Source organism: Martes martes, assembly GCF_963455335.1.
Source record: "Martes martes genome assembly, chromosome: 4".
NCBI classification, from domain to species: domain Eukaryota; kingdom Metazoa; phylum Chordata; class Mammalia; order Carnivora; family Mustelidae; genus Martes; species Martes martes.
The window spans coordinates 161,226,914-161,253,579 of NC_137891.1; the positions used below are offsets into that span (position 1 = coordinate 161,226,914).

The window sequence follows — 26,666 nt, forward strand, 5'->3', positions numbered from 1 at the left end:
CACCCAGAAGCACCTTCTCAGACCTCCCCTGGCTCACCAGGGCTTTTTTCAGAAGTCTCTGTCAGCACCAGCTGCCCCTTCCTTCAGGCACTGGTGGCTCTCAGGTCTCCCCTGGGGACCCTGAGGACCCACAGTTGTTTTCTCCCCACCTGACCAAGTTCCTTGGGATCAAGGTGGGCCTGTCCTGACCTCCTGCCCTCCTTTCCTCCACCGGGAGTCAGCCCTTTGGCCTCCATGGAGCCATTCAACCCAGTGGAACAGGTGCAGCAGAAGAGGTGGGGGGAGGTCAGGAGGTATCTCTGCAGAGGAGGAGCTGCCTGATGGTCCGGGCCCCCTTGGCCTCTTTATTGGCGCCTTCGGGGCCACAGGTTGGAAGTCAAAGGAGGCTGGGCTCTGTGCAGGGTTACTCCGTAGCTATTGGGAGCCACCTGGAGCCATGGAAGTTTCTCGAGCTGGGTCAGGGCACCAGCAGAGCAGCAGGATGGGCTTTATGACACCATATTCCTTAGTTCCTCTTCATTCATTTATTCAACAAATGTGCCCAGTGGGGTGTCCCCGCCCTGGGAGCCACCAGGGGTAGCTGCGTGAGCAGGAACCCCAGAAAAGACCCGTGCTTCTGTCCCTGCAGATGATGTTCACGGGGCCCACGGCAGGCAGGTTTGCCGGCGGCATGAGCTCTACGTCAGCTTCCAGGACCTCGGCTGGCTGGTAATTTCTGACTCTCCTCCTCCTTAAATGACAGTCCCCACCCCAAGATCCTAAGTGTAGCTCCAGGAGGAGGTAGAATTATGGGTGGTTTTCATTTTCTCATGCATTAGGTTCTTCTGTGTTTTCTGAAGGGAGAAAGAATATCTTACTTTTATTGTGAGAAGTGCTTTTTTGTAAAAACCATGAAAAGAGGGATAGTCTGAATCCTCAGCCTTAACAGGTCAGATCTGCAACAGGGAAATGGAGGCTGTGGTGGGCAGTGCGCCTGCGCACCTGCTGGGACTGCAGCTCTAGGAGGCGTGGGCGGTGGGGGCAGGTGGGGAGGACAAGGCCCGGGCTGACTGCACATGAGGGGGACAGAGCTGTGCCCAGCCCCCCCTGCTGAGAGTCTCCTGGTGGTGCCCAGCCTCTTGGGGGAGCCTGTCTGAAGGGACCCTGGGGTTGGCTGGCTGGCCTGGGGCTGGGGGCTGGGTGTGGGGCAGCCCCGAGCCGTCCTGTGCCAGGTGCTAGATTCAGGAGCTCAGGAGGGGGCATCTGGATGGGACTCACCTTCTCCCCTTACACCCCCAGGATTGGGTCATTGCCCCCCAAGGCTACTCGGCCTATTACTGTGAGGGGGAGTGCTCGTTCCCACTGGATTCGTGCATGAACGCCACCAACCACGCCATCCTGCAGTCCCTGGTCAGTACTGCGTCTGTCTGGTCCGGCTCCCGGGGAGGGGGGTTGGCACAGCCGGGTGAGTGGAAGCCCCTGCCAGGGGGTCAGGGGGCTGTCTCTGCCCAGAAGCTTCCCTGCACACATGAGCAGTGCCGGCCCGCGCCTGCTGGGAAACGGTTGCCTGTATGGCTGTGCTGGCCGTGTAGACGCCTATGCACCTCAACCTGCATATACCTGACTTACCCTGACTGCTGGTGCACACCAACCTCTGTGTACTGCACACACACATGTGAGGATTCCACAGACAGTATGTGGGTACCTGGATTTACAAGACATGCTTGCTCATGGTCAGACACATGGCACCTGCGTAACAGACGTGCATCCCTCCTGGGGCCCATGTGCTCCAAACACACACATCACTGTGTGCACATGAGTGACACGCATGTGCGCTCAGCCGCCTGCTGCATGTGTGTGCAGGGAGGGGTGTGGGTGTGCCCCGCTGAGCTGCTGGGCTCCGGCCTCCCCTGTTCACCTCCCCGCTGGCACTTTTTCCCTTTGTGCTTTTTTTTTTTTTAATATTTTATTTATTTTATCTGGCAGAGAGAGGTCACAAGTAGGCAGATAGGTAGGCAGAGAGAGAGAAGGAGGAAGCAGGCTCCCCGCGGAGCGGAGAACCCAATGCGGGACTCGATCCCAGGACCCCGGGATCATGACCTGAGCCGAAGGCAGCGGCTTAACCCACTGAGCCACCCAGGCGTCCCTCCCTTTGTGCTTTCTGCAGACGGTATGGCTTCGGGAGCTGTGGCCAGGGTACCTTCACAAGCTGCCATTGATTGCTAAGTGTTTTAAATGTTTGTTGGTTCTAGGGTTGAGATTTCTTTCTAGAACATTTAGGTAGAATCCACCCCATGATAATCTAGTAATAGGTGATGTGATATTTCTGAGCAAAAGTAAACGTTTCGGCAACAGCAGCTTTGACCCTGTGGTGACACTGCCTTTCGCAGACCCAGTGGGACTTGCTGCACCCAGGAGCCCTTTTCCTGGTAGAAGCTCGGGAGTGATGAGATGTGTGTGCTTCCTCCGGCCCACGGAGGCGAGTAGGTGATGGTCACCCACGTCAGGATGGCAGGGTGGACTCAAGCTGCAGGGCATTGGGGGGGGGCAGCTGGGAAGGTGATGCTGGGGTTGGGCAGGGGCTGGCGCACAGGGGCTTATGGTCCCACCTAGGATGCTGGGTGGGTGGATTGATTTCCAAGGAAACTGAGAAGCTGGTGCAGGGTTTTAGCAACACTAGGTCAATGATCTGACTTACTCTAGAAGTAACTGGCAGCATCACGCAGATGAATGGGGTCGAGGGTGGGGCAGGCGGGGAGCCGAGTGAGGGGCTGCTGTGGTCACCGGACAAGGGGTGGGGGCAGCTGGTGGAGGGTGGAGGTAAGGCTGCTTGCTCATGGGCATGGGTGTGGGGTGGGAGGAACCCAGGAGCCTACAGGTGAGGGCCATGTGAAGACGGGGGTGGGGAGCCTTGTCAGGGGCAGAGTTGTTGCTGGGGGACTAGGTGGAGGGGGGACAGCAGTTCTGCACCAGCTGCACCGTAAGATTGGGGTCCAATTAGATCTCAAGCAGGGCTGCCGGTGGGAAACCAAACCGACAGATCTGAGTTCAGAGAGGCGGCCAGGCCGAAGCTCTCTGAGAGAGGGGCATGTGGCCGAGCTTCAAGTCCTCGGAACAGATGAGCTTCTCTGGGGAGACCGCAGACACTGGAGAGGTGGCTAGGACTGGCCTCCTCTGTGGGGATGCCAGGGCAGTGATGAGGGTCTTGGGGTGTCCTGGGGGCCAAGAGAAGAAAGCATTTCCCCCTGGGCTCATCCTCCCAGCCCTTCTCCACACAGCAGCCAGGGGCCCCACTAAAGCACAGCTGAGCACCTTGTTCTCAGCTGAGAAACTCGCCTTGCCTCTCATCATTCCCCGGGGGAAGGCTGAGCCCTTGCCCTGGGACACAGAGCTCCTCACTAGCCACCCAGCTGACCTCGCCAGCATCCCCACATGCCCCAGTGTCCTTATCTCCCTGCACAGGCCTAGTGCCAGGATGGCCTGAGTTTCCCACCTTTCTGGCTTTGCACTTGCTGTTCCCTCCACCTCGAAGGCCACCTCCCCCACTCTGGGCCCAGCTACCACCTGCTTACCTGCACACCTCATGTCTGTGGCCCTTCCCTGTGGGGGGCAGTCACCATGCTTATGTTCCCAGTGCTGAGGACCTGTGTGCTGTGCCAACCCCCGTGGGTCCTGTTTGTCCACTGGAATGTTCCCTGTCTCCCCTTCCTCCCCACTGAGTCTGTGAGAGTAGCGACCATGTCTGGGACATTTCTGTGCCCCATCCTGGCAGAGATGGCACAGGATACATGTTCTAGATACGTTCATGTTGGAAATGAGAAAAGAACCATTATATTCATTTGGCAGAGAAGAAAATGAGCCCCATAGATGCGTGATTTGTACCCAAAAATGCACAGCCAGTAAGTGACCCTCCAATTTGGTCTCCCAGAGGCTCAAAGAGATGCTGAATGGAATGGCACATTAGCCTCCACAGATCATTCTGTTTGGTGCCAGACAGGGTAAAAGGCCTTCTTTCTGTCACTTAGCTAACAAAGCTCTTGTCTGGGGGGGAGTCTCAGGAAGGCCGCACCCCTGCAGTGCCTGACTTCTCCCCAGTACCCCAGTGCAGGAAAGGCCTTCCCTGGTTTCCAGACATGTGGAGCTCCATGGCTGGTGCAGGTGGGCTGGTGTCCCCCGGTTTCTTCTACATGGACCCACGAACACCAAGCCCCGTCCCTGCACCTGGAGCTGCCAAACAGGTTGCCCCCAGCTAGCTTTGTCTGGGTCCCGCTAGGCAGGCTCCGAGAGGCCCAAAGTCCTGGGCTGCAGGGTGGCCACCACCCCTGGGTGTGGTAGGCTTCATCTTCTCTCCTGCCCACCTCCCCACCTTGGCCACCTCCCTGTGGGGTCCCCGGACCAGAGTCACGGGTAGTGCAGCCTATCCTGCCACTGCTCAGGAGAACTATTTTTAAGAGGCTGAGAACAGGCTGCTCCCTCAGGCAGGCTCTTTGCTGGCAGTCAGGCTGTTAGGAGGGTCACAAGTCCCCACACCTGGTCCCCGTCCCGCCACCGAGAGCCACGTGGCTCGGCACCATGTGCAGCTTCCACACGCTCGGTCTCCGTCTGCCCAGAACAGAGCTGCCTTGGAGGTTATTGTCAGGGCTGGGACGTGCTTTGAGGAGCAAGAGCGCCGGACACTCCAGGGGTGGACCAAGGATTCTGGGCTTTGTTTGGTTCTGGGAACATTCACTGGCCCACATTTGGGAGGGGAGACAGACGGCAAACAGCTAATGGGGACGAGAGACAATGCAGACACATCATGAAAGCACAGAGAGAGGAGCAGAGGCGTCCCCGGAGGGCTCCTGGGCACCCCATGTGCTGGGGTGTCCTGTCTGAAGGGAGTGGGCGGGCCAGGGCAGGGGTGCAGGGGCACGGGGTGGGGCGGGTCCCCACGTGAGCACCTGCCTACACTGCAGGCAGAGGACGGAGCAGGGGAGGGTGAGTGGCCAGAGACTCTGGGGCCAGCGAGGGTGGGGGTGCCGGGGCAAGGCCGCCGTGTTCATGTCTCTGCCTGTGCCCCGCTCCGGCCAGGTGCACCTGATGAAGCCAGATGCAGTCCCCAAGGCGTGCTGCGCCCCCACCAAGCTGAGCTCCACCTCCGTGCTCTACTACGACAGCAGCAACAATGTCATCCTGCGCAAGCACCGCAACATGGTGGTCCGGGCCTGCGGCTGCCACTGAGACCAGTGCCCGCCGTGGGGGGCCCCCCCGCCCAGGACAGGCCCCTCTTCAGAGCCAGGAAACCCCCAAACCCAGCCAGACTTCCGGCGGGTTGGCCCTCACAGATCAACGTATCTGTGCTCCTCTCTCCTTCCTGCCAGGGCTGGATCTTCTCCAGGCCCTTCTGCCCTCTTCTCTGCCTGAGGTTTGTGACGGTGTCTTGGCCTCCAGGCCTGGTGGTCTGAGTCATCAAGCAGGTTCTCTCCCAGCCTCCTCCTCCAAAAGCAGGTGCTGCCCAACATTTTGCATTTGGAACAAAAGTCTGAGGACCTATTCTTGTCCATTGCTGGCCCAGGCTTGGGGTAATATGGGGTGAACTGAGAAGCACCTGGGGCCCCAAATGGCTACCTCGGGCTCTTCATGGTTCATTTCAGGGCATGGATACACGTAGACATGGTCTAGTCCACCTCCGGTTGCCTGCCCCTCCCAGGCATTTTCTGGGCACTTTTGTTAGAATGTGGACTCGCCCTCATTGTTGTGTCGTTGTGGATCTGAATTATCAGCCTGCTGGGAGGCATGTGGGTCAACTCAAGAATGAGCTGGATGAACAACATGATGTAGGGCATAGGCCAATGGCATCTGTCTCCCCACATCTTCCTGCCTTGATCTGCCTCTGCTGTCTGGGGAAGAAGTGCCAGGCATGGACATTTGACCTTTGTAGAAACAAAAAATTTGGAGGGCCTCATTTGCCTATCTGTCTGTCACCACGCTGAATCATGAGGAGCTCAGCTCCCTGGAAAAGTTACCTTTTTATTGAGCCTAGCAGGTAGATACATTGGGTGGTCCAGGAGGACAACGCTCAGCACAGATGACATCATTTCGCTTTCCCTTTGGCATGGCAAACGTCAATCACCAAACTTGATATTTTTTCTTTCCAAACCTGTATAGAATTTCAAAATGATCCATATTAAAACTCCACACAGCCACTGCCAAGAGATCAGAGTTGACACGTGAAGTGAAAACTGTCTGCCATCTTCTGGCGTGCTAAGGAGCGATCCCCTTCATCCACAGCCATACCTCTGTGACCCTGGGCAGCCTGTGGCCGGGGCTAGGGCCTCCCAGCACCTGCTTATGTCCAGAAGTTGTCAGAAACAGGCTGTTTCTGCACCACCCTGTGCACCCTGGAGCACCATCCTGTTTCTCAAGACCTGTGAGCCAAAGAAAAGGCCCCCGTCCCAGGGGAGTGACGGCAGTAATGCGGCTGGCCCCGGGTGGGGAGGTTCCCGGAAACCACTGTTCTCCTTGGAGCAGCTGCCACAGGCAGCTGGGCTGTTTATTTGATTTCTGACTTGCTAAGCCTGTAATTTACCTGCTGGCACAGAGTCCAGCTGCCCGAACCGTAAAATACTGTCATTAAAAGCAGTTCGTGGGGACGCCCCACCCCACAGGCACAGCCCAGCTGAGGTGGAGCCCCCCCCGCCATGTGCCCAGGGATGAGTACTTCAGCAGTCATTCCACACCCCGAGGAGGGGCCTGGGCCAGCAGGTGGGACAGCAGGTGTGGACGCTGGGGCCCTGCTGCAGGACAGCGGCCCCTCCACAGGGACCGGGAGGCGAGTCTGGAGTGAGCACAGAGGGAGACCCTCCCTGTACACAGAGGTTGGGCCCAGACTCTTGACAAAGTGGTGAGTTCCCCATCAGTGCAGGGATCTAAACTCTGACCTAGAGGTTAGGAGACCAGACTCATAGGTGGCTTCTCCCTCTGGGCCTCATTTTCCATCTGTACCTGAAGGCGGTGGGCTTTTTGGGTCTCCAAAGGGCCTCCTGCCAGGAATCTGTCTGCCAGCCCTTTCTCACACTGTGCCCAGAAACAGCCTCATGATCCTGAACTTGGGGGTCTGGTGGTAGTCAGATCAGAGTTGGTATATAATAGGGAACCTGTTTGCCATTCTAGTCCTTTGATGCTTCTGTCTTCCTAACATCAAGGACTGTCCTTTAGGCAAATATAAATTTAACATTAGCCAATTATTTTAACTATTTTTTACTGCCCTGAGCAGAGAAACAATTGTGAATGGATATAAGGCCCATGCATTTTATCCCGTTTATTGCAGGATACTGCACGCACTCACTGCATGCTATGTATTCCCAGTTACCCGTTTGCTGAGCCACGCACGGCAGCTGCAGGGAGCGGCCCACATGCCACCGTTTCCCTCTCTCTTGCTCAAGTCATGGCTTATCTGGGTGCACGGGACCAGAAGGATAAATACGGGCGGTTAGTTAGACGCTCTGAGGAGTCAGCGACTGCTGCCAGGAAAGGGGGGGGGGGATGCTGTGGGAAAAGGCTGAGAAGAAACGCAGCGGTCAGTCTTGGTTTGGGCAGTGTGAGGCTGGCCTCGAGGCCAAGTCAGCGCATCAGTGTTCACAGTTTTCTAAGGTGGGGAGGTGACCCATTATGGAAAAATCCCTAAGAAATAGAAAAAGGCAGCATAGCAAGAGGACAGAATTTTGAAGTCAAATGGGTTTGAATCCGTTTTTCTTTTGCGGAGCAAGGTATTGGTTCTTTCCTTCCAGGCTATTACAAACCTATGGACATTCACATTTAGGACAATGTTTGCCATCTGAACACTTAGCAACAGGCGCCTGTTGGCATCATTACAAAAGGATTTACTGACTTGCTTAGCCCTTTCCATGTTTGCCCACTAAACCTCCTCCCAGAAAGTGTGCTGTAGGTAAAGGAATATTTATTTCAGAGTTGTGCTTTTTCCTGGAAAATCTAGACCCTGCAATTTGTGGAGGGAAGGCCTTGTGTTCCCACTTGCTTTCAAGGCCTAAGGAAAATGCCTGGATATGGCCAAGGCTGTGAATATTTCCCTGTGTTCTCAGAGGCAAGGGGATCCCACCAGCCTGCTGAAGGTACAAAGCTTGACCCACTTTTTAAAAAAATGGGTTTTTCATTTATTACAAAAATAATGCAGTTTTGGAGGAAAAACTGGAAAAAAAATGCAACTGAAATCACAATTGTATGACTCAGATAAACACAACTTAATATTTTGGTGAATTTATTTCTAGGCTTTTTTCTTAGCATATACACATACAGATGTTTATATATTATAGACAGATATTTTTACAAAATTGGGATCATACCGTCTTCTATAAATTGTTCTGAAATATGCTTTTCCCACTTTATTATGCAGTAAAAAAAATTTTCCTGTTAATAAATGTTTTTTGAAAACATGGCTTTTTAGATTTTTAACCCCCGAAGCCTACGAGACTCAGTGTTCACAACTAAAAAGTAGGTCCCTAATGCCTTCCTGGGAGGGTTGCTGCAGGCTGTCATGACTGGCACCTAGAGCCCACAGCGCCTGAAGGCAGACACGCTGTCTGAGAGGGAGCTCCAGCAGCCGCAGGCCCGATCTCAGGGCCACAGCCAAAGGAGTCTGCGCACTGGCAAAACCCAGCCCTGTTTGCCACAATGGAGCAACGTGCACACCGACCAGGCCACCCTGGATGGGAGCCAAGCAGACCAAGGAAGGCACTCTGCCCTTTGGGCCATAGCAAATGCTGCATGGCACCTTCAGATCCACTTCTGTCAGTGTAGAGACTTCCAACGGAACAGGCTGGTGCTGGGCTGTGACAGCCGAACCAGGCTGTGGGGCCACTCTTCCCCGGGCCTCAGGCCCCTCCTACCTGGCAGAGAAGAGCGTGGTTTCCTTGGGTCTCCCCAGAGGGTCCAGACTAATTACAGGGACCATGACTGTGTCTTCCCCCAGGGCCTTGGGCCCTTGCCATAGCCTGAGGCTAGAGCCCAGTAAACCTCCCAGGACCACATTAAACTATGGGGAGGCAGGCCAAGCTTCCTATCCCAGCTCTGCCATATTCTGGGTGATCTTTGCAGCATGTCACCCAAGCCTTGGTTTCCCTCTGTATAGAGTTCCACTGTGGACACGATGATAATACCTGTGGATACTCTGGAGCACACCGGGAGGGGCAGTGGTGCCCAGTGGGTGCTAACAGAGAAGAAGAGAAAGCAACAAGGTCATTGTCACAGAAGTTAGTCCCCTCTTGGGAGGTGGCCATGCCATGCCCTTTAAACACAAACTTTCCTAGTGACTGACCTGTGATGGCCAACGCTTGCCCTCACAGTGGAGGCCTGTGCTTTGGGGGAAGGTCTCCTTTGGGAGCCCCGCAGGGCCAAGGGTAACCATGTGGTACATCCTGGCCACAAGGAGACAGAAACCCCGAGCAGGAGCTCAGCTAAGGGCTGGCAGTCTGTTGAGCCCAGAGAAGCCAGAGGCAGGGTGAGAATGCCATCATCCCTCACAGGAGCACTCCTGGGGCCACTAGGGCCAGGAGGCATCAGGCCTCTCCTGCACCTGGCTTGTCCAGATCTCAAGATGAAAAAGCCCAGCCCAGTGGATTCTGAATGGTCCTAGTAACCCAATCACAGAGAGGTGTCTAGTGGCCATGGGGCTCAGTCCCTGCTTGAGGCCTTCAGCAGGTAAGGGATTCTCGAAAACCACCTGACTGAGCAGGGAGGGAAGTATGTGGAGAGGGAAGGGAGAGAGAAGCCAGCCTGACATGAGCAGTGGCTGCATTAGAAGGAGCAGAGCGCAGCACGGGGTGGGGCCACATCTTTCAGCCATTAGCAAGCTCTTCCTGTAAAGGTTCGAGTAGTCAATATTTTAGGCTTTGAAGCTGTGTTGGTTCATTTTATGTGTCAGCTTGGCTAGGCCACGATAGCCGGTTTTTGGTCAAACACCGGTCTAGATGTTGCTGAGAAGGTACTTTTCAGATGCGATCAATGCCTAAATCAGCAGACTGGAAGTAGCACAGATTACCCTCCATAATGTGGGTGGGCCTCATCTAATCAGTGGGAAGCTGTTAAGAGAGAGAAGACAGAGACCGCATGAGGGAGGAGGAATTCTGCCTCCAGCCAGCCTTTGGACTCGAATTGTAACATCAGCTCTTTCCTGGGTCTCCAGCCTGCCAGTCCTGCAGAATTCCGACTTGCTACCCCCCACAATCATGGAGCCCAGTCCTTAAAATAAATCAATCTCTATAAGCATATCTACACCTATCCTACTGGTTCTGTTTCTCTGGAAAGTTCTAACCTAGGGACCATACAGTATCTGTCTCTGCAGCAGGGACGCAGCCACAGATAATATGTAAATGGATGGATATGGCTGGATTCCAGTAACTTTATGCACAAAAGCAGCAGCAGGCTAGATTCGGCCCACAGAGTTGGGTGACCTCCTGCCTCCAGACAAATAAGCAAAATACCTGGCACAGAGAAGGCACTTTGAGTTATAAAATAGCATTTACAAATTCCGTAGAATGGGGGTGCCTGGCTGGCTCAGTCAGTAGAGCAGGCGACTCTCAATCTCAGGGTCACAAGTTCAAGCCCCACACTGGGTGTAGAGCTTACTTAAAAAAACCTCTGTAGACTGACTATGAAGAAACAAATGAATTGTTGAGAATCGTAACGTACCCTTGCTGCCTCAAGGACTGGCCAGGAGGAGTTCAGGAGTGGAGGTAGTAGGACACAGGGACGTCTTTGGTATTTCTGATTTCCATTGTCCTGACCATGGTCTGACAAGGGTACGGGGCTTCAGATCTCCCACCTGGCATCTCCGGGAATCCACCCAAGGGAGGAAGAAAAGCTAAGCCCTACCCCTCTGGCAGCCTAACTCAGCAGGACCGCTCAGCCACAGACACAATCCCTGTCAACCCCTACGAACTAGCTGGACTCGGCAGTACAAGAACAAGGGTTTATTTTACCAGAAGCGATGTCCAGGAGCCACACCGGTGGGCCCAGGAGAAGCCGTGGCAGCAAAGGCCTGGAAAAGGCCACGCGCAGCCCGTCCCCAGTGGGGAAGGCAGTGCCTCTGTGTGCTCCTAGGCACAGAGCCACACCTGGGAGGGAGCCAGAGGGAGTCCGGGCCGAGACTGCAGAGGAGCCGCTCCAAGCTGACCCCAAGAAGGGCCAGAACACACACCCCTGCTCGCCGCAGAGGGGACAGGCGACCTCACGTGCTGGTTCCCAGGCGGATGGATCCTGGACAGGCAGGGGCGGCACAGAGATGGTGAGCGCAGACTCATACGTACTCCCCGCAGTCGGCAATGATCACTTTCTGCTTTGGCTTCCCGTCCTTGCTGCCCTGGGCCTTTGTGGAGACAGAAGAGGGAGAGAAACCAGGGAGGCTGGAGAGTAAGGAGCAGCTCAGGGATGCCCTCTCCAGGTGCCTGCTGCCACCTGAGCAGAAGCAGCCCTCCCTGGGAGCAGCCGTGGCCCCCCTCTCCAGCTGTCCCACTGGGCCCAGGGCCTGGGCAGCCACCCACCTCAATCTGCCGCAGGACATCCAGGCCTTCTGTGACCTCCCCAAACACCACGTGCTTGCCATCCAGCCAGTCCGTCTTGTCACATGTCAGGAAGAACTGGGAGCCGTTGGTGTTTGGGCCAGAGTTGGCCATGGAGAGCAGTCCTGGGGGAGAGAAGGAGCACGTCACCCCCTTCCCCCGGCCCCCAACCCCCAGAAGGACGTCTGTGCGGGAGGTGGGGCAGTGGAAATGCGGCCGGAAGCCGGCCCAGGATGTGGGCCGAGAACTGGCCACGGGCAAGATGGATGCTGTTGGCATCTGTGGTAAGAGTGGTTTCAGAGACAGGGTGGGGCTCGAAGTCTGGCTGAAGCGGGAGAGACAGAACAAAAGGCAGGGAGACTGCACTTGCCCAACAAGTTTTCCTTACCAGGGCGTTGGAGGCATGGACAACAGCTCGCACAAGTCAAAGGAGGACTCTTTTTAAAGATCGATACCACATACTTTCACATTGCTGGGCTGATCCCAGCAGAGCAGGGGACGCGGCCACAAGGCAGCAGGGGGACAACTACAGAAGCCACACTCCTTGGTGGGAGAGAGGGGATGGGGTCCAGGCCACGAGCAGAGGGGCCGCCCGCAGGAGACAGCTCATGCCCCCTCCTCGGAGGGAAGGCAGAGCGGGTGCATTGGGAGGGATGCAGGAGGCCATGTATCCACTTGGAGGGTGCTGTGGAGGCTTCGGGAATGAGGGGAAGGGGCAACGGTGGTCTCTGACAGGGACTGAGCGTGATTCCCTGAGGGGCTCTAGCAGCGCAGCTCAGGCCCCTGAAGTGTGGTCCTGAATTTCAAGATGCTCACGCAGCATAGTAGCTGTCTTTCCCCAGCTGCTGGGGGACCAGCCGCTCGCAGAGAGCTATGTCGGACAGAGAGACGGGGCTGCGGGGCTGATGGACCCAGCTCATCACGGCAGGCCCGAGCCGGAGCTAGACCACAGCGGGTGTGCACAGCGGGGAGCAGACAGATGGACGCCACTTCCCTGACCCTGGCCAGGCCGCACACTGGCGCTGGGTCACCGCTGGCTCGCCTGCAGACCTCAGCCCCCCGCACCCCATCAGCTCCCACCTGGTCCCGTGTGTTTGAGGATAAAGTTCTCATCGTCGAACTTCTTCCCGAAGATGGACTTGCCCCCTGTGCCGTTGTGGTTCGTGAAGTCGCCGCCCTGGCACATGAACTGGGGGATAATCCGGTGGAAGCTGCTTCCCTTAAAGCCAAAGCCCTTCTCGTGGGTGCACAGGCATCGGAAATTCTCTGGTGCAGAGAAAGGAAAAGGCATAGAAGTCAGGAAACAAAAGAGAGCCGTTCGTCGGGCCGTGGGGGCACTGTGCCTCACGTTCCATGGGAGACGTAGAAGGGGCCACCGAAGCTGCCAGCAAGATGCTAGGGGCCGTGCGGCCCACAGACAGTCCCAGCCGAGCTGCTGCAACCACGTGAAGATGGACTCTGGGCTTGGGGGCCAGGCGCAGGATGCAGGGCTAGGAGCTGTGGGCAGCACCGGCAGGAAAACCATGAGGCAGGGCAGCATGGCAGGACCTGTGGCACATTCGTGGCCATTGGGATGGGCATCTGATATGACTCAGGGCTGCCCATGACAGCTGTCCCCTTCCCATCACTCCTAGCCCATGTACTCTAATAACACCAAAGTTTCTGAGGAAACAACAAAACACAACAACCCCCCCAAAACAAAACCTCTGTAGCTAGATTCTAATAACTATATTTGTTTAGTATTTGTATTTTCATTAAAAAATATGCTGTGGATTCCAAACCTTTGTGATCCTCACACTGTAAAGGACTAGAGAGACTCCAGTTAAAAAGGAAAATTGAATACCTGTGTTCCAGCTCTGCTCTACTCTGAATGGAGGGCAACTCATTTTTTTTTTTTTTGAAGATTTTATTTATTTGTCAGAGAGAGAGAGCACAAGCAGGGGGAGCAGCAGGCAGGAGGAGAAGCCGTCTCCCCATTGAGCAGGGAGTACAATGTGGGACTCAATCCCAGGATGCTGGGATCGTGACCTAAGCTGAAGGCAGATGCTTAACCAACTGGGCCACCCAGGCATCCCGGTTTCTTTTTACTTTTCTTTCTTTCTTTTTTAAAGAAAAACTAAACAGAATCTTACCAGAAAACATAGGGGCAAATCTTTGTGACTCTGGATTTGGCAAGTTTCTTAAACATGACACCCAAAGCACAAATAATAAAAGAGAAAAAATAAAATGACCTCGTCAAAACTAAAAACCTTTGTGGATCAGATGACACTCAATAGAAAAGGCAACCCACAGAATGGGAGAAAGTATCTGTAAATCTTATCTGGTGAGAGTTCAATACCCAGAAAATATAATGAACTCCTACAACTCAGTAACAGAAAGACGAACAACGCAGTTGATAAATGGGTAAAAAACGTGAACAGACATTTCTCCAAAGAAGATCTACAAATGACCCATAAGACCAAGAAAAGATGCTCAACACCATTAGCAAATGCGGGAAATGCCAATCAAAACCACAATGAGATACCGCTTCGCACTCACTAGGATGGCCGTAATCAACAGAAAATAATGAGTGTCAGTAGGAATATGGAGAAACTGAGAGCTTCATACATTGGAGATGGGAATGTAAAGTGGTACAGCCACTGTAGAAAAGAGTCTGGCAATTTCTCAAAAAGGTAAACACGGAATTGCCATGTGAGTACATTTCCACCCCAGTTATATATGCAAAAGAGCTGGACATCCTGGCACACGAATGTCCATGGCAGAATTATTCACGAGAGCCAGAAAGTAGAAACAATGCTCATATCCATCAATAAATGAACGAACAACATGTCACATATCCAGAAAACGGGATATTATTCAGCCATAAAAAAAGGGACAGAACGCCAACACATAACGTGGATGAACCCTGAACACATACTAAGTGAAAAAAAGCCAGTTATAAGGAAAGGACCACATAGTGTATGATTCTATTTACAGGAAATGTCTAGAGCAGGCAAATCCAGAGATGCGGGGTAGAGGAGAGGCCCCCAGGGGCGGGAGGGAGACCATGAGGAGTGGGCTAATGGGATCAGCAGTTCGGTGCGGGCTGAACAAAGTTTGGAGACAGTGGGGATGGTTATACAACACCATGAATGCAATCAATGCCCCTGAACTGTACACTTAAAAATGGTTTAAAAAGGGGGCGCCTGGGTGGCTCCGTGGGTTAAAGCCTCTGCCTTCGGCTCAGGTTGTGATCCCAGGGCCCTGGGGGATTGAGCCCCGCATCGGGTTCTCTGCTTGGCGGGGAGCCTGCTTCCCCCTCTCCCTGCTTCCCTCTCTGCCTGCTTGTGATCTCTATCTGTCAAATAAACAAAATCTTTAAAAAAAATGGTTTAAAAGGCCAGAGAGAGAGAGAGAGAGAAAGGAGACCAAGCAACATAAAAGTTTTGAAAGCTAGGAAACAGACAGATGAATCATACCAGATGTAGCAGACCTCAGAAAGCTGAATCTCAGCACCTACACCCTGATGTTTTTAGCAATATTATCAGCAACAGCCAAATGATGGATGGAGCCCAAATGTCCACTGACTGAGGAATGGATAAAGAAGATGCAGTGTATATACACAAGGGAGTAGCACTCATTCACAGAAAGGAATGAAATCTTGCCATTTGCAATGATGTGGATGGAACTAGAGGGTATTATGCTGAGCGGAGTAAGCCGGTCAGAGAAAGACAATTATCGTGATTTCACTCATACGTGGAGTTTAAGAAATGAAGCAGACGAGCAGAGGAGAAAAAAAAAAGAGAGGGAGGCAAACCGTAAGTGATGAATCACTGAATTCTACTCCCAAAACTATTATTATACGCTATGTTAACAAACTGGACTTTAAATAAAAACTTGAAACATTTAAAACAAAAAAGAAAAGAAAAGAAAGTTGAATCTTAAAAGCTGGCAGAGCTGAGAACCAACTCACTCTATGCTATAGAAATGCCGAAAGCTCAGGTCCAAGGTGAAGGTAGTTCTAAAAACAGTAAAGTCGGCTATTTAAGAAAACAGCTAACCCCCGGATCCTCCCCCCATCCCGCAGGCAGCCGGCTGGAGGCTGCTTTCTGGTGGGTAAAACCGAAGTCTCTGGCCAGGAATACACTAGACGTAGCTGGGGGCTGAGGGACCCTAGCAACAAACGGGTATTAGGTGAAGGTTTCTACACTAGCCCCACTTCCCACCACCATGATGCCTAGTAACTGGATGTAGAGCCTCCAGCAGGAGACTAGACTCTTCTCAGGGGACTCCCAGCTGTCCAAGAGAATATGTCAGGGAAATGGACATCCGGGGTCTGACAGAAGAAGACCCCAACCGAATCACCCCACAGTGGAAGCCGCAGCCAGCAAGCCTTAGCAATGCCTAGGAAGTTCTCCTAGGAAGTTCTGCAAGCACATAGTTAGGGACCCATTCTTACATATGAGGGAGGCATCTGATGTGAAAAGCAAAGACCAAAACAAACAGACCAAACACAAAGCAAAACATAATACTCAGGAAAAAGCGACTTAAGACATAAAATATAGGAAGAAAAAACTCAGTAATGTCCTCAAAAAGATGAAATGATCTTACCTCTGGGAAATAAGCACAGAGTGCTATAGAGAAAGAACACTTAGGAAGGCTCCAGAAAGAGAGAAATCAGAGGGGACAAAAGCAAAGAATTGAAAGAAAATTTCCCTAACCAGAGGATAAAACACTGTCCTGTGGGTGCGGTACACAGAGTAACAGCCACCTAAACACGTCCACGCCAGTCCCTGGAAGCTGAGAACATGTTATGGCAAGAGAGCCTTTGCAGACACGATTAGGGTTATGGATGGACCTCGAAATGGGGAAAACAACCCCAATTATCCGGATGGGCCTAATATGATCATGAGCCTGTGACAGAACTTTCCCCAGGTGGGGTTAGAAAGATTCAAAACGTGGGAAGGACTGGATCCGCCATTGCTGGCTCCGAAGATGGAGGAAGGGGGGTGGGTGCTGCGAGCCTCCAGAAGCTGGGAATAGCCCTCAGCTGACAGTAGCAAGGAAATGGGGTACCTCAGTCCTACAGACGCAGGGAACTGAATTCTGCCAACAACCTGAACATGCCTGGAAACGTCCCCCCCAGCACTTCCAGTACGGAAGGCAGCGACCCAGCCATCTTCATTGTAGCCTACAGAACTTCTGGCCTACAGAATGGGAGATAATTTAAATTTGTGTTGTCATAAGCCACTAAGTTTGTGGTCATCTGTGACAACAGCAAGAGAAAACTAATACAGTGGGGCCCACTGAATATCCAGATTCATGTAAGATCTAGCCAAAGGCACATGGTTTTAGAACACAGGACATGGGGCACCTGGGTGGCTCAGTGGGTTAAAGCCTCTGCCTCCGGCTCAGGTCATGGTCTCAGGGTCCTGGGATCAAGCCCCGCATCGGGCTCTCTGCTCGGCAGAGTCTGGTTCCTCCCTCTCTCTCTGCCTGCCTCTCTGCCTACGTGTGATCTCCGTCTGTCAAATAAATAAATAAAATCTTTAAAAAAAAAAAAAAAAAGAACACAGGACAGACAGCCTACAAGCCTCTAGACAGGGCTATTGAACAGCTCTTAAGCGCCTGGCTAATGCAACCAAGTAAATGAATTTTAATTTTATTTAATTTAAATTTCAACAGTCAGATACGGCTAGTGGCTACTACATCGGACAGCTCAGCACTAGACAGAAAAGAAGTTTTATGTAAAGGATCTAGAATCGGAACAACATTAGACTTCTCTAGAAATCTATACCCTAACTGTCCATTAAGTGGGAAGGTACATGTATTTCGCCTTCAATCTCCAAAAACGGACTTCCCAAGCTTTTTGCTGCAGAAGCTTACAGAAGGATGTCTTCTACTAAAATGAGGGAATACACCAAAAAAGAAGACAGAAGAGAGTCCAACCAAAGAGGTGAACACAGGAGACCCCACGACACTCGCTGTGCAGTGGGCCTGGGCAGGGGAGAGTCAGAAGGCTCCAAGGAGGAACTTCTGCAGGGGAGGGAAACTGACAGAATATCTGCTGTGTGTGAACATGAGGAGAGATTTACACAGAGAGCAGAATTAGGGGGAGCATCAGGAATAAACGCACAGAAGACTAAGCTTGTGTGAAAACTGGACAATTACGAATCCCAGGAAAACAAAATGCTCTGCATGAAAGGAGGTTACCCTAGTATGATGCTTACATAGTGAGAATAACCTGCGGCCTAACCAAACTTAAGGTAACTATATAAGGAAGATGAAGGGGCAGCGAGAGGGATAAGCTGATTCCTTATCTCCTGAAGTAGGAAGCCAACAGAGGTCAAAAACAAAAAACCAGGAAGTAGCAACATAAATCTCTTCTCTACCAATACGGAGGTAAACAGGTAAATGCTGAGAACCAGCTGGAAGTTGAAACCACTGCCTCTGATGAGCAGCAGATGGTGTTGGTGGGGCGCCAGGGTCAGGGCCAGGGTCAGGGTCAAGGGCCTGCTGTTTTTCAAAACAAGCTTTGTGAAATTGACTTTTTAAACTATGTGTCTACATAACAAAATTAAGATTAAAAAAAAAATGAGTTGGAAGTCGGTATTTACACTAGAAAGACTCAAGAAACTGTTAGTTAACAGCAGTTACTTTTGGGGGCCTAGGTGGCTCAGTGGGTTAAAGCCTCTGCCTTCTGCTCAAGTCATGATCTCAGGGTCCTGGGATCAAGCCCCATATTAGGCTCTCTGCTCAGCAAGAGGCCTGCTTCCCCCTCCCCCTGTCTCTCTGTCTACTTGTGATCTCTCTCTCTCTGTCAAAATAAAATAATAATAATTAATTAAAACAAAACAAAACACCAAACAGTTACAGTTTTGGAGAATAAAACCGGATATGGAGAGGGGAGGAAAAAAACGGACGTTTTCTACTTACTGCCTTCAGTATTGTTCGAATACGTGTGTCCGATTTTTTGTTTTGTTTTGTTTTGTTTTACCATAAATGTATTTAAAAAGAAAATACTAAAGCAGCACCTATAAAGCTTCAAAAGTGCCTGGCTGGACTCATTTGTTACTAGAACCCAGGGTCTGAGATGCCTCAAAGGAACTCAGGTCAGCAACAGTGTCAAGGGCACAAGAAGGGAGGCAGTGAGACCCAGGGGAAGGCCCCCTGCTCGGCCTCCAGTGTCCTGCCCAGAGTCCCGCTCACCTGCTGTCATGGGGACAACGTCCGAACGCAGCAGCATCTGGATGCGGCCGGCTGGCTTGTTCCCAATCTTGATGTCCATGTACACCTGAGGGTTTGAGCGGGCCTTTTTTGCCTTGGGCTCCCCCTGGGTGCAGAAGAAATGGTTAGGTTGGAGAGCACCCCGCCTCCGCAAGTCAGAGAATGAGTCTTCCGCATCCACACCAAGAACTCAGGTGCGGGGAGCGGGTTGCAGCCTGGTGCCACCAGGGAAGGCCTGGAGCCGCAGAAGGCAGCCGCCAGCCAGACCCCCAGTGACATTGCTGGGGCACCCCCCCATCCTTGCCACCCAGCACCGGCTAACTCAGCCCTGCCCCACAGGCTTGGGACCCCGTGGCACTCGCCCTCAGACATGCCAGCTCCCAGCTCGCCGCACCCTGCCCCACGGTGAAAGAACCCCACCTCCCTGGCCCACAATAGGTGGCTCTCCACACCCACAAACACATCTCATGCCAGTCAGGCAGACAGCACGTCCTCACCTCTGCTAGGCCTCCTCGGACCCCCAGGCTGGCTACAATGGAGGCCAGGAGGGCAGCCCTCTGGCCTGCTCAGAAGACAGTGGGAGAGGGAGGGAGCCTGTTTTCCACCCCATGGAGACAAGGCTAAGAAGGGGATAAGAGACACTTGCAGGCATCGCGTGTTCCAAAGAGAAAAATCCAAAGTTCCTAACTGGTTTGGGGCTCAGTTTAGCGGCCGTGTGCTGAGACCCGGCAAAGGCATGGAGGACATGGCTGCTGTGATCAGCTGCCCTGCATAGAGCACTTGCCAGGAGCAGGGCGCTATTCTCGATGTTCACATCTGTTAGCTCATCAACTCTTTACTACCATCCTGACGATCCAGCCGTATCACTATTTATCCCCATTTTATAGGTGGGGAAACGGAGGTCCAAGGAAGTGCAGTCACTTGTCCAAACCAAGAGGCTGGTAAGTGGTGAAGGCCCACACTCTTAACCACGTTCCTCTACCTCACTCGTTAGTTAGTAAGAGGCTGACTACAAGGCCCCTAACCTCACAGAATCCCTGTCTAGAAAGGGACAGGCAATAAACACTTGTGTAGGCTGCACAAGAGTAAAGACATACACGGAAACAGACTGGTTTTCCAGAGGATGGAAGTGAGACAGCGAGGTTGGGGGACAGGAACTGGGGCACGCCCCCCCAACTTTATCCCTCAGGATGGGTGGTAGGAGCCACTGAGAAGTTCTTGGCAGGAGTCAGGGCAGCAGTCTGTGCCTTAAACAGATCATTCTAGCTGTCCTGATGAAGGGCTAGGGAGTACTGCACCAGAGACCAGCTAGGGAGCTTCTGCTGTTATGTGCAGAAGAGGCTGCAGGGGGCAGTGGGACAAACAGGGGAGGGGGACTCAGGAAGGCCTGCGAGAGAACTCAGCAGCATCCGAAGACACGCAGGCTCTGTTTTGCAGATGGCGTCTCCGACTGTGAAGGCCACAGGTGTGCTCTGCTTTGCAACCCAGTTTCTGGCTTGGGTCAGTGTGTGTGTGGATGGATGGTGGCAAATCGACAAGATGGAGAACAAGATTAGAGAGAGGCCACCCATTCTGGGCAACTCAACGTTGCCTGTGACACTTGGTGGCCGAAACGTCTGCAGCTTGACATTAGAACAGAGACCAGGAAAGGCAAAAGCACAGGAGAGGCTGCAAAGATCCGTGACTGCTACTGTTTTGGCCAAGACAAGAAGGGAAGAGGGATGCCCCAAGCCCAGAAAGAAGTCTAGAGAACACCACTCACAGGGAGCGCTGGGAAAGCCCAAGGAGCCAGCCAGAGAGGAACGCCCAGAGTCGGGAGAGAGTGCCCGCAGGCTGCTCCCAGGGAGGAAGAGCCTCGAACCCACATGCAGACTGAAGGCAGGTACCACACCCCAGCCTGCCTCTCCTGCAGGGACAGGGAGGCCGTAAGCCTGGGCAAAGCGCTTCAGTGAAGGAGGGACTGGGCAGGAGGGGTGAAGAGGAGCCCTCACTCGCCTTCCTCACCTCAGGCGTCCTCCTTATCAGCAGGCAATCCCAACCCGGGACTGGGCAGGGCTGGGCAGAGCGGAGTAGCTCATCACACAGAGCACAAGGTGAGGGACCTACCGCTTGTCTCTTTCACTCACTCAATACCCCCTTTACCACAATACTAAGACCTTATTTTTTATTCTCTCAGCTTTTAAATATGTTTTGCAAATTTCCACAAAAAGTTGAAAAAAAAAAAAAAAAGTCTCTTCTGGAAAGTGCCAGCCCCCCCGGGGAGGCGCATGCCTTCGAACTCACCTCCTGGGTTTCCACTTTGGGAGGCTCTGACCCTTCCTCCTCCTTATTTTCTTCAAGAGTCTTCCCAGAAAACTTCTTCAGCCAGTCATCATCTGACCACACTGCAAGGAAAAGAATCAAACAAATGCTCAGAAATTCAAGCCGTCAGCCCACGGCTCGCCAGCTGTTTGTCTGCAAACTGGAACATACTCAGTGGCCCTCTCAGCCAGAGGCTTCGGCTGAGAGAACTCCCAAGTATAAAGTTTCCACTGGGAATGTCAGCCCTGGAGTCCAGCTCTTACAAGGCCAAGTAAAAAAAAGTACGCCAAGGGGCGCCTAGGTGGCTCAGTTGTTAAGCGTCTGCCTTCAGCTCAGGTCATGATCCCAGGGTCCTGGGATCAAGCCCCACATCAGGCTCCCTGCTCAGCGGGGAGCCTGCTTCTCCCTCTCCTGCTCCCCCTGCTTGTGTTCCTTCTCTCACTGTTTCTCTCTCTGTCAAATAAATAAATAAAATCTAAAACAAAACAAAACTATGCCAAGATGGAAGGTGTAGCCTTGCCAGTTCCAGCCCTTGATGGGAACATCTCAGGAACTAAGTGGAGGAAACTGGGAAAGATGGGAGATCAAGCAGGGTTTCTCTCCTAATGCAAACAATAACTCTGAGAAGCTCAACCTCTTTTTTATTTCCCACAAAGGTGGCTCATGCCCTCTGCCAACACGAACCATCCAGAGCGGCGTTCAGCACCTACTTCCAAGTAAATCGGGATAAAAATGCAACCAGGGCCACAGTGGAGGGCACACTGGGGAACCTACATTGCCCCCACTCACCTGGTCTGGAAGAGCCCTCCTTAATCCTCATTGGTTTTGCCAGATTGACACGAATTGTCCGTCCGAAGAGCTCAGATTCATTCTGAAAAGATTGAAAACCTAGCTGCTTAAACTCCGTCAGGTTACGGGAGTCAGACGGCTTTGCATTTGCTCCTGCTACATGTGAGACACGCTCATGACTCGTTCTCCCTTAATCCGTGAGCCACTAGCAGCAAGCTCTGTGCCCACCGCCCAGCAGCCCAGGTGCTGCAGGCAATTTCCCTCCATCACACACCTTTCTTTCATACTAGCAAAGGCCTGTGCTCCTGAAAGTGACTCCAGGTCCAGAGTGCCCTGGGATTACAAGGATACACGTAGTTTCCATGTACTTGAGCTCACCTTCAAAAGCCAAGATCCGCTTTGAAATGGTGAGAAATGATCTCTAGGAGTTGAGGAATATGTTCGGTGAGTGGGTAACAGAAGAGGAATAAAGAACTTTATCATCCAAAGATAACTGGTACCAGGAATGGTCACTTCACGTAAATCCATTTAGAGCAGTGAAGAAATTTTCTCAGTAAAAAGTTAAGGGGGAAAAAAAAAGGAATGGGACTTTATTGTGATTAAACTAAAAATAAGGGAAATAAATTTATTATAAATTTCAGGTTTAACTACACACTAATTTGTAGGGCAAAGATAGAATGGGTGCTGGTTAATTTGCAGTGTTTTTTCCAACAAGATTCTATCGACAGTATGCTGTGACATCACTGCACCCTATCTGATAGGAAAATCACGAATACTCCAGCATTAAAGGATATTAAAATCATCGGCATCAGGAGCACGCCCTGCCATTATCCTTACTGGAATTTCTCACTTGTAATTGGTCTGAAGCTTCAGGAAATTCTGCCTCTTCTGCAACATATGCGGTTTCACTGTGCAATCAATTTACATAGTGTTTGCAATTTATTATCCTAGACATGGGGCGGCTGGTGAGAGACTGGCCAATAACAAGGATTCGAATTTGTATCACTGTTGAATGGGGAAGGATGTTTGAGTAAGGACAGATTTTATAAGTGATTAATTCACAGTGAATCTTCTCACATGACCACAGCTTTTTGCTTCCCCGTGCAACCTTGTAACTTTGACAGTTCAGCAAACCAACAGATGCACAAGGCCCCTCTGTACCACCCAAAAGCAACTTCAGTAAGAATGAAGATTCTCAGCCATACCATGTTGTCAATAGCTGCTGCGGCATCCTGTTGAGGAAAGACAAGGTCAAATTTAGCCTCCTGTGGTGTCTAAACACATACTCGTAGCAACAGAAAAACAGAGTAAAACAAAACAAAACAGGAAAAAGTCCCATCTATACCTCCTGGGTGGGCTGTGTGTCCGTCTAACAAAGAGTGCGTCCTGGCTGAGTTTAGAGCTGCTGGTGCAGCAATGTGCCATCTCGAGGAAGGCATAAGAAATATTCACCAGCGATGCCAGGCAAGAACGCTCAGTGAGCAGAGCTGCAGGAGCTCGGCAGAGCAAGAGGGGCACGTCAGTGTTGTTAACAGTCTACAATTTAATTAACTGAGGGAAGCTTTCCATCAAGCGGCACTTCCTGCCTCTATGGAAGCATCAGTTAGAGGCCTAGAAACCCAACCAAGTGGGAGATCAGCTGTCTTTGTAATCAGTAATGACACTAAGAGAAGCCAAAGACTAAACACAGGTAACACAGAATTTTCTCACCTCTGCCAACTCAAATTCAACAAAAGCAAATCCTCGGTGTTTTTCTGGAAAAAAAAAAGGGGGGGGGGACAAAAATAAGTAATTACCCCGGGGGTCAATGGGAAGAAACAGGGTTACAAGGAAAGTGAAGTCAGTCACGTACCATATCCTGACACTGGAAATTCCACCCAATCATTGTTTTGGAAGAAGGAATCTCCTTCTTTAATTCTTCCCAGTTTAAACATTTCAAGCCATACTGAACTTTGTCTTTTAGAAGACATGGCTAAGTAATGAATTATACTTCTAATCTTCCAGGCAGTCAATTCTTCTACCAAAGCCAAATTAAAACCTTAACCTCAGCATACAAGGCAAGCAGAAAAATGAAGTTATTTAACTTCTCAATTACTGATCCCACATTTTGAGCATCAACGGTGCATAAAGCACGAATCCTAAAACCTTGAGTAGGATCCTCACTCTTTATCCTCAGAAAAATGCTGCTATAACAAGAAAGATCACTGTCCTGCTGCCCTAATGAGGCACTCTCTTGAACTTTCCTACACATCAACCATACTAGAATGCACATTTAGAATTTTTTCAAATTCTTTTCCTCTTAGGATTCTGAACAAGACATGAAAAGGACTCACCTGTTTCATAATCCAGAGGAATCTGAATATCTGTGATGTCTCCAAAAGGGATAAAAGCAGCATGAAGAACTTTGTCGTCCACCTCCTCTGCCAACCCACCTGCAAAGATGCCAAATGCCTTCTGAGCCACTGTCCTCCATTCTCTTGAGAAGTTCCCGCAGCCCAGTTAGCACGTGACAGCCAAGGAGAGGGGTTGTTCCATTCAGTCCTTTGGGTACATAAGCACGTTTCTCATTTGCTCCCTCAACCATCCTTATGAAACACACCTCTTCACCTTTTCTTGCAGGCGCTCATCTTAGCGCCAGGATTACTGCAATAGCTTCTTAACTGGCCTCCCTCTCCTCCACACAGGCAACTAGAGCGATCCCGGGAACACGCAGATTTTAATCCATCACTTCCCTGCTTAAACTCCTTCAAAGATTTCCCACTGTCCTCAGGATAAAGTACAAACTCCTTAGCAGCGAACACAAGGCTCTTTACAACCTGGGCCCTGTCAATCACTTCACCCTCTTTCCCTCTGCTTCCTCAATTTCTCTGGGTTTCCCGCAAGAGGACCCCTTTGCTCCATGGGTAAGGCTAATTCACACCTTCGGGTTTTTGCTCTTGCTGCTCCCTTTCAGTAAACACAGCTGCCCCTACTTAGGCTACAAAGCCCTCATCAAACTTCGCTACGGAGGTTTTTCTCACTTCTACTGTGTTAGTCTGGGAACTCCGTTCTTTAGGGCAGGGGCCAGGACTGAGCCATCGCTGCAGTGAGGATCTGGAGCCTCATAATATTCCTCTACCAATACTCCCGGCCCAGCAGGTGAAGGGGTTCCCGTTAGATCTCAGCCGGCTTGGAAAGGAGCCGGAAAGACTGCAGAAGTCTAGGGCTAACTCCCGGAAGCAAAGCAATACCGCCACCGATCCGGCCTAGACAAAGGCTCGCTACCCTCCGCAACCGTAAACGCGTTCCTGCCCCACGCCGAGACCCACTCCGGCCGGGTTAGCCCCGATACCGCCTAGCTCCGCGCTTGCTCACCCACGTACAGCACACGCTTGGTAGTGGCCATCTTGCTCCCGCGCACACCCGCCGGAAGTCGGCATTCATCCCGCCCCCTGCCCCTGCCCCGCCCCCTTTCCCCTGCCGCGCCCCTGCGGCTCCACCCCCGTGACTAGGCGCCCGCAGACCCCGCCCCCGGCTGTCAGTAAGCGTCGAGGGTGGTGGGAGGTGTGTCGGGATGAGTGAACCGCAGCGCCCAGACCAGGTCCGTCGGTGTCCCGGGGTTTGGAAACCTGCCTGGGCGGAATCCGCCAATCCGCCAGTGAGAAAGGGAGCACAAGCAGGGGGAGTGGGGAGAGAGAAGCAGGCTTCCCGCTGAGCAGGGAGCCCATTGCAGGGCTCGATCCCAGGACCCTGGCTGATGACCTGAGCCAGCCAGGTGCCCAGGTTTTTACATTTTTAAATAGATGGGGAGAGTTTTTAAAACAAGAGTATCTTGTCACAGGTGAAGATTAATTGTTTATAAAGTGTTATTGGAACGCAGGCATGCTCATCTCTTTTAGTATGGTAGGTGGCCTCTTTCACACAAGATCAGGAGACCTACCTGAAATATCTACCACCTGACTCCTTAGGAAAAAAGTATGCGGCTCTTGGAATAAACCAGTACATAAATCACAGATTGCCATTTGTGGTAGAAAATAATGGGACCACCTATTTTTCATAGAGCTGTGGGTTAAGACCTCTTTGAGGTCACATTTAAGCCGAAGCCTTGGGCCACCTGGGTGGCTCAGTCAGTTAAGTGGGGGACTTAGGATCAAGTCACGATCTCAGTGTGAGCAGACTGAGTTCTGCTCTCCACCTCCTGTTCCTAGCTGGGTGCAGCCTGCTTAAGATTCTCTCTCTCCCTCTGCCCCCACTTCACATGCGTGCACTCATGCTCTCTCTCTCTCTCTCTCTCGCTCGCTCTTAAATAAATAAATAAATAAAGTTTCCTCTCACCTGAAACCTAAAGGAAGAAGCAGCAGGGAGAGGAGGAAGCAGGGAGAAGATTTGAGGGAGAGACACTTGCACACACTCAAGGAATGAAAAGGTCAGAGGGTGCAGAGGAGGGCCATGAGATCAGGCAGGAAAAGTGGGCAGCGGCCACACCAAGCAGGGCCCCATAAGCCACGTGAGGGATTTGGCAGCTTGGAGAAGCTAATGGAGGTTATCCTGGGGGAGTTCATGGTCACATTTTATGTTTTAAGATAGTGCTCTGACCACTATGTCCAGAGAGGACTGGGTGGAATCCTGGAGACCAGAAGGTTAATGCAGTTGACTAGGAAAGAGTTGGTGGCTTTTCCCCCTTCAATCCAAGCTCCAGCTTTTTCCTCGGGTGATCTCTCTTCAAAATAAACGTAAACTCTCCAGAGCTCCCTTCTTAAACACTGATGAATGCTAGTAACAAGGCTCCTAGAGCCCTTGACAAGGGGCCATGGCTGTGTCAAGTCAACCCCAACCTCCATATTAACTGTGGCCCTT

General features: G+C 51.9%; 2 protein-coding genes across 8 annotated transcripts in view; one reads left to right on the forward strand and one right to left on the reverse strand.

Moving 5' to 3' along the window:
* BMP8B (bone morphogenetic protein 8b) overlaps window positions 1-5,813 on the forward strand; it is a gene marked incomplete at its 5' end in the record, with an annotated part of 30,302 nt that extends 24,489 nt beyond the window's left edge. Inside the window, 3 exons of one of the 2 annotated variants that reach the window (XM_080800129.1) lie at window positions 629-708; window positions 1,279-1,416; window positions 5,050-5,813. In XM_080800129.1, coding sequence (XP_080656255.1) covers window positions 629-708; window positions 1,279-1,416; window positions 5,050-5,199 — 368 coding nt within the window. In that variant the 3' untranslated portion in view covers window positions 5,200-5,813. The remainder of the gene's footprint in view (window positions 1-628; window positions 709-1,278; window positions 1,417-5,049) is intronic. The other variant, XM_080800130.1, reaches the window with a different exon arrangement.
* Window positions 5,814-5,974: 161 nt separating this feature from the next.
* Window positions 5,975-25,238, reverse strand: PPIE (peptidylprolyl isomerase E). Of its 6 annotated transcripts, none has more exons than XR_013966632.1 (11): window positions 25,185-25,238; window positions 24,164-24,262; window positions 23,541-23,584; window positions 23,036-23,062; window positions 21,831-21,912; window positions 21,024-21,124; window positions 18,723-18,846; window positions 12,615-12,800; window positions 11,517-11,659; window positions 10,956-11,341; window positions 5,975-6,118 (listed from the first exon to the last, which is right to left on the reverse strand). XR_013966632.1 is itself a non-coding variant. In XM_080800131.1 (10 exons), the coding sequence occupies exons 1-10, from the start codon at window positions 25,213-25,215 to the stop codon at window positions 11,273-11,275; spliced, it is 906 nt and encodes a 301-aa protein (XP_080656257.1). In that variant the 5' UTR covers window positions 25,216-25,238; the 3' UTR covers window positions 10,932-11,272. The 6 variants fall into 6 exon arrangements, 4 of the variants coding, with proteins under 4 accessions (XP_080656257.1, XP_080656260.1, XP_080656259.1 ...); XR_013966633.1 differs by having other exon boundaries at window positions 6,102-10,055; XM_080800131.1 differs by lacking the exon at window positions 5,975-6,118 and having other exon boundaries at window positions 10,932-11,341.
* Window positions 25,239-26,666: the final 1,428 nt, after the last annotated feature.

Bases quoted from the DNA above. Each gene is read 5' to 3' on its own strand.
- PPIE (XM_080800131.1), bottom strand. From the start codon at position 25,215: ATGGCCACTACCAAGCGTGTGCTGTACGTGG. The intron at 12,801-18,722 runs GTGAGCGGGACT...TCTCTGCACCAG, and splicing joins CGTTGTCCCCATGACAGCAG to AGAATTTCCGATGCCTGTGC. The intron at 11,660-12,614 runs GTGGGAGCTGAT...TCTCTCCCCCAG, and splicing joins CCTCAAACACACGGGACCAG to GACTGCTCTCCATGGCCAAC.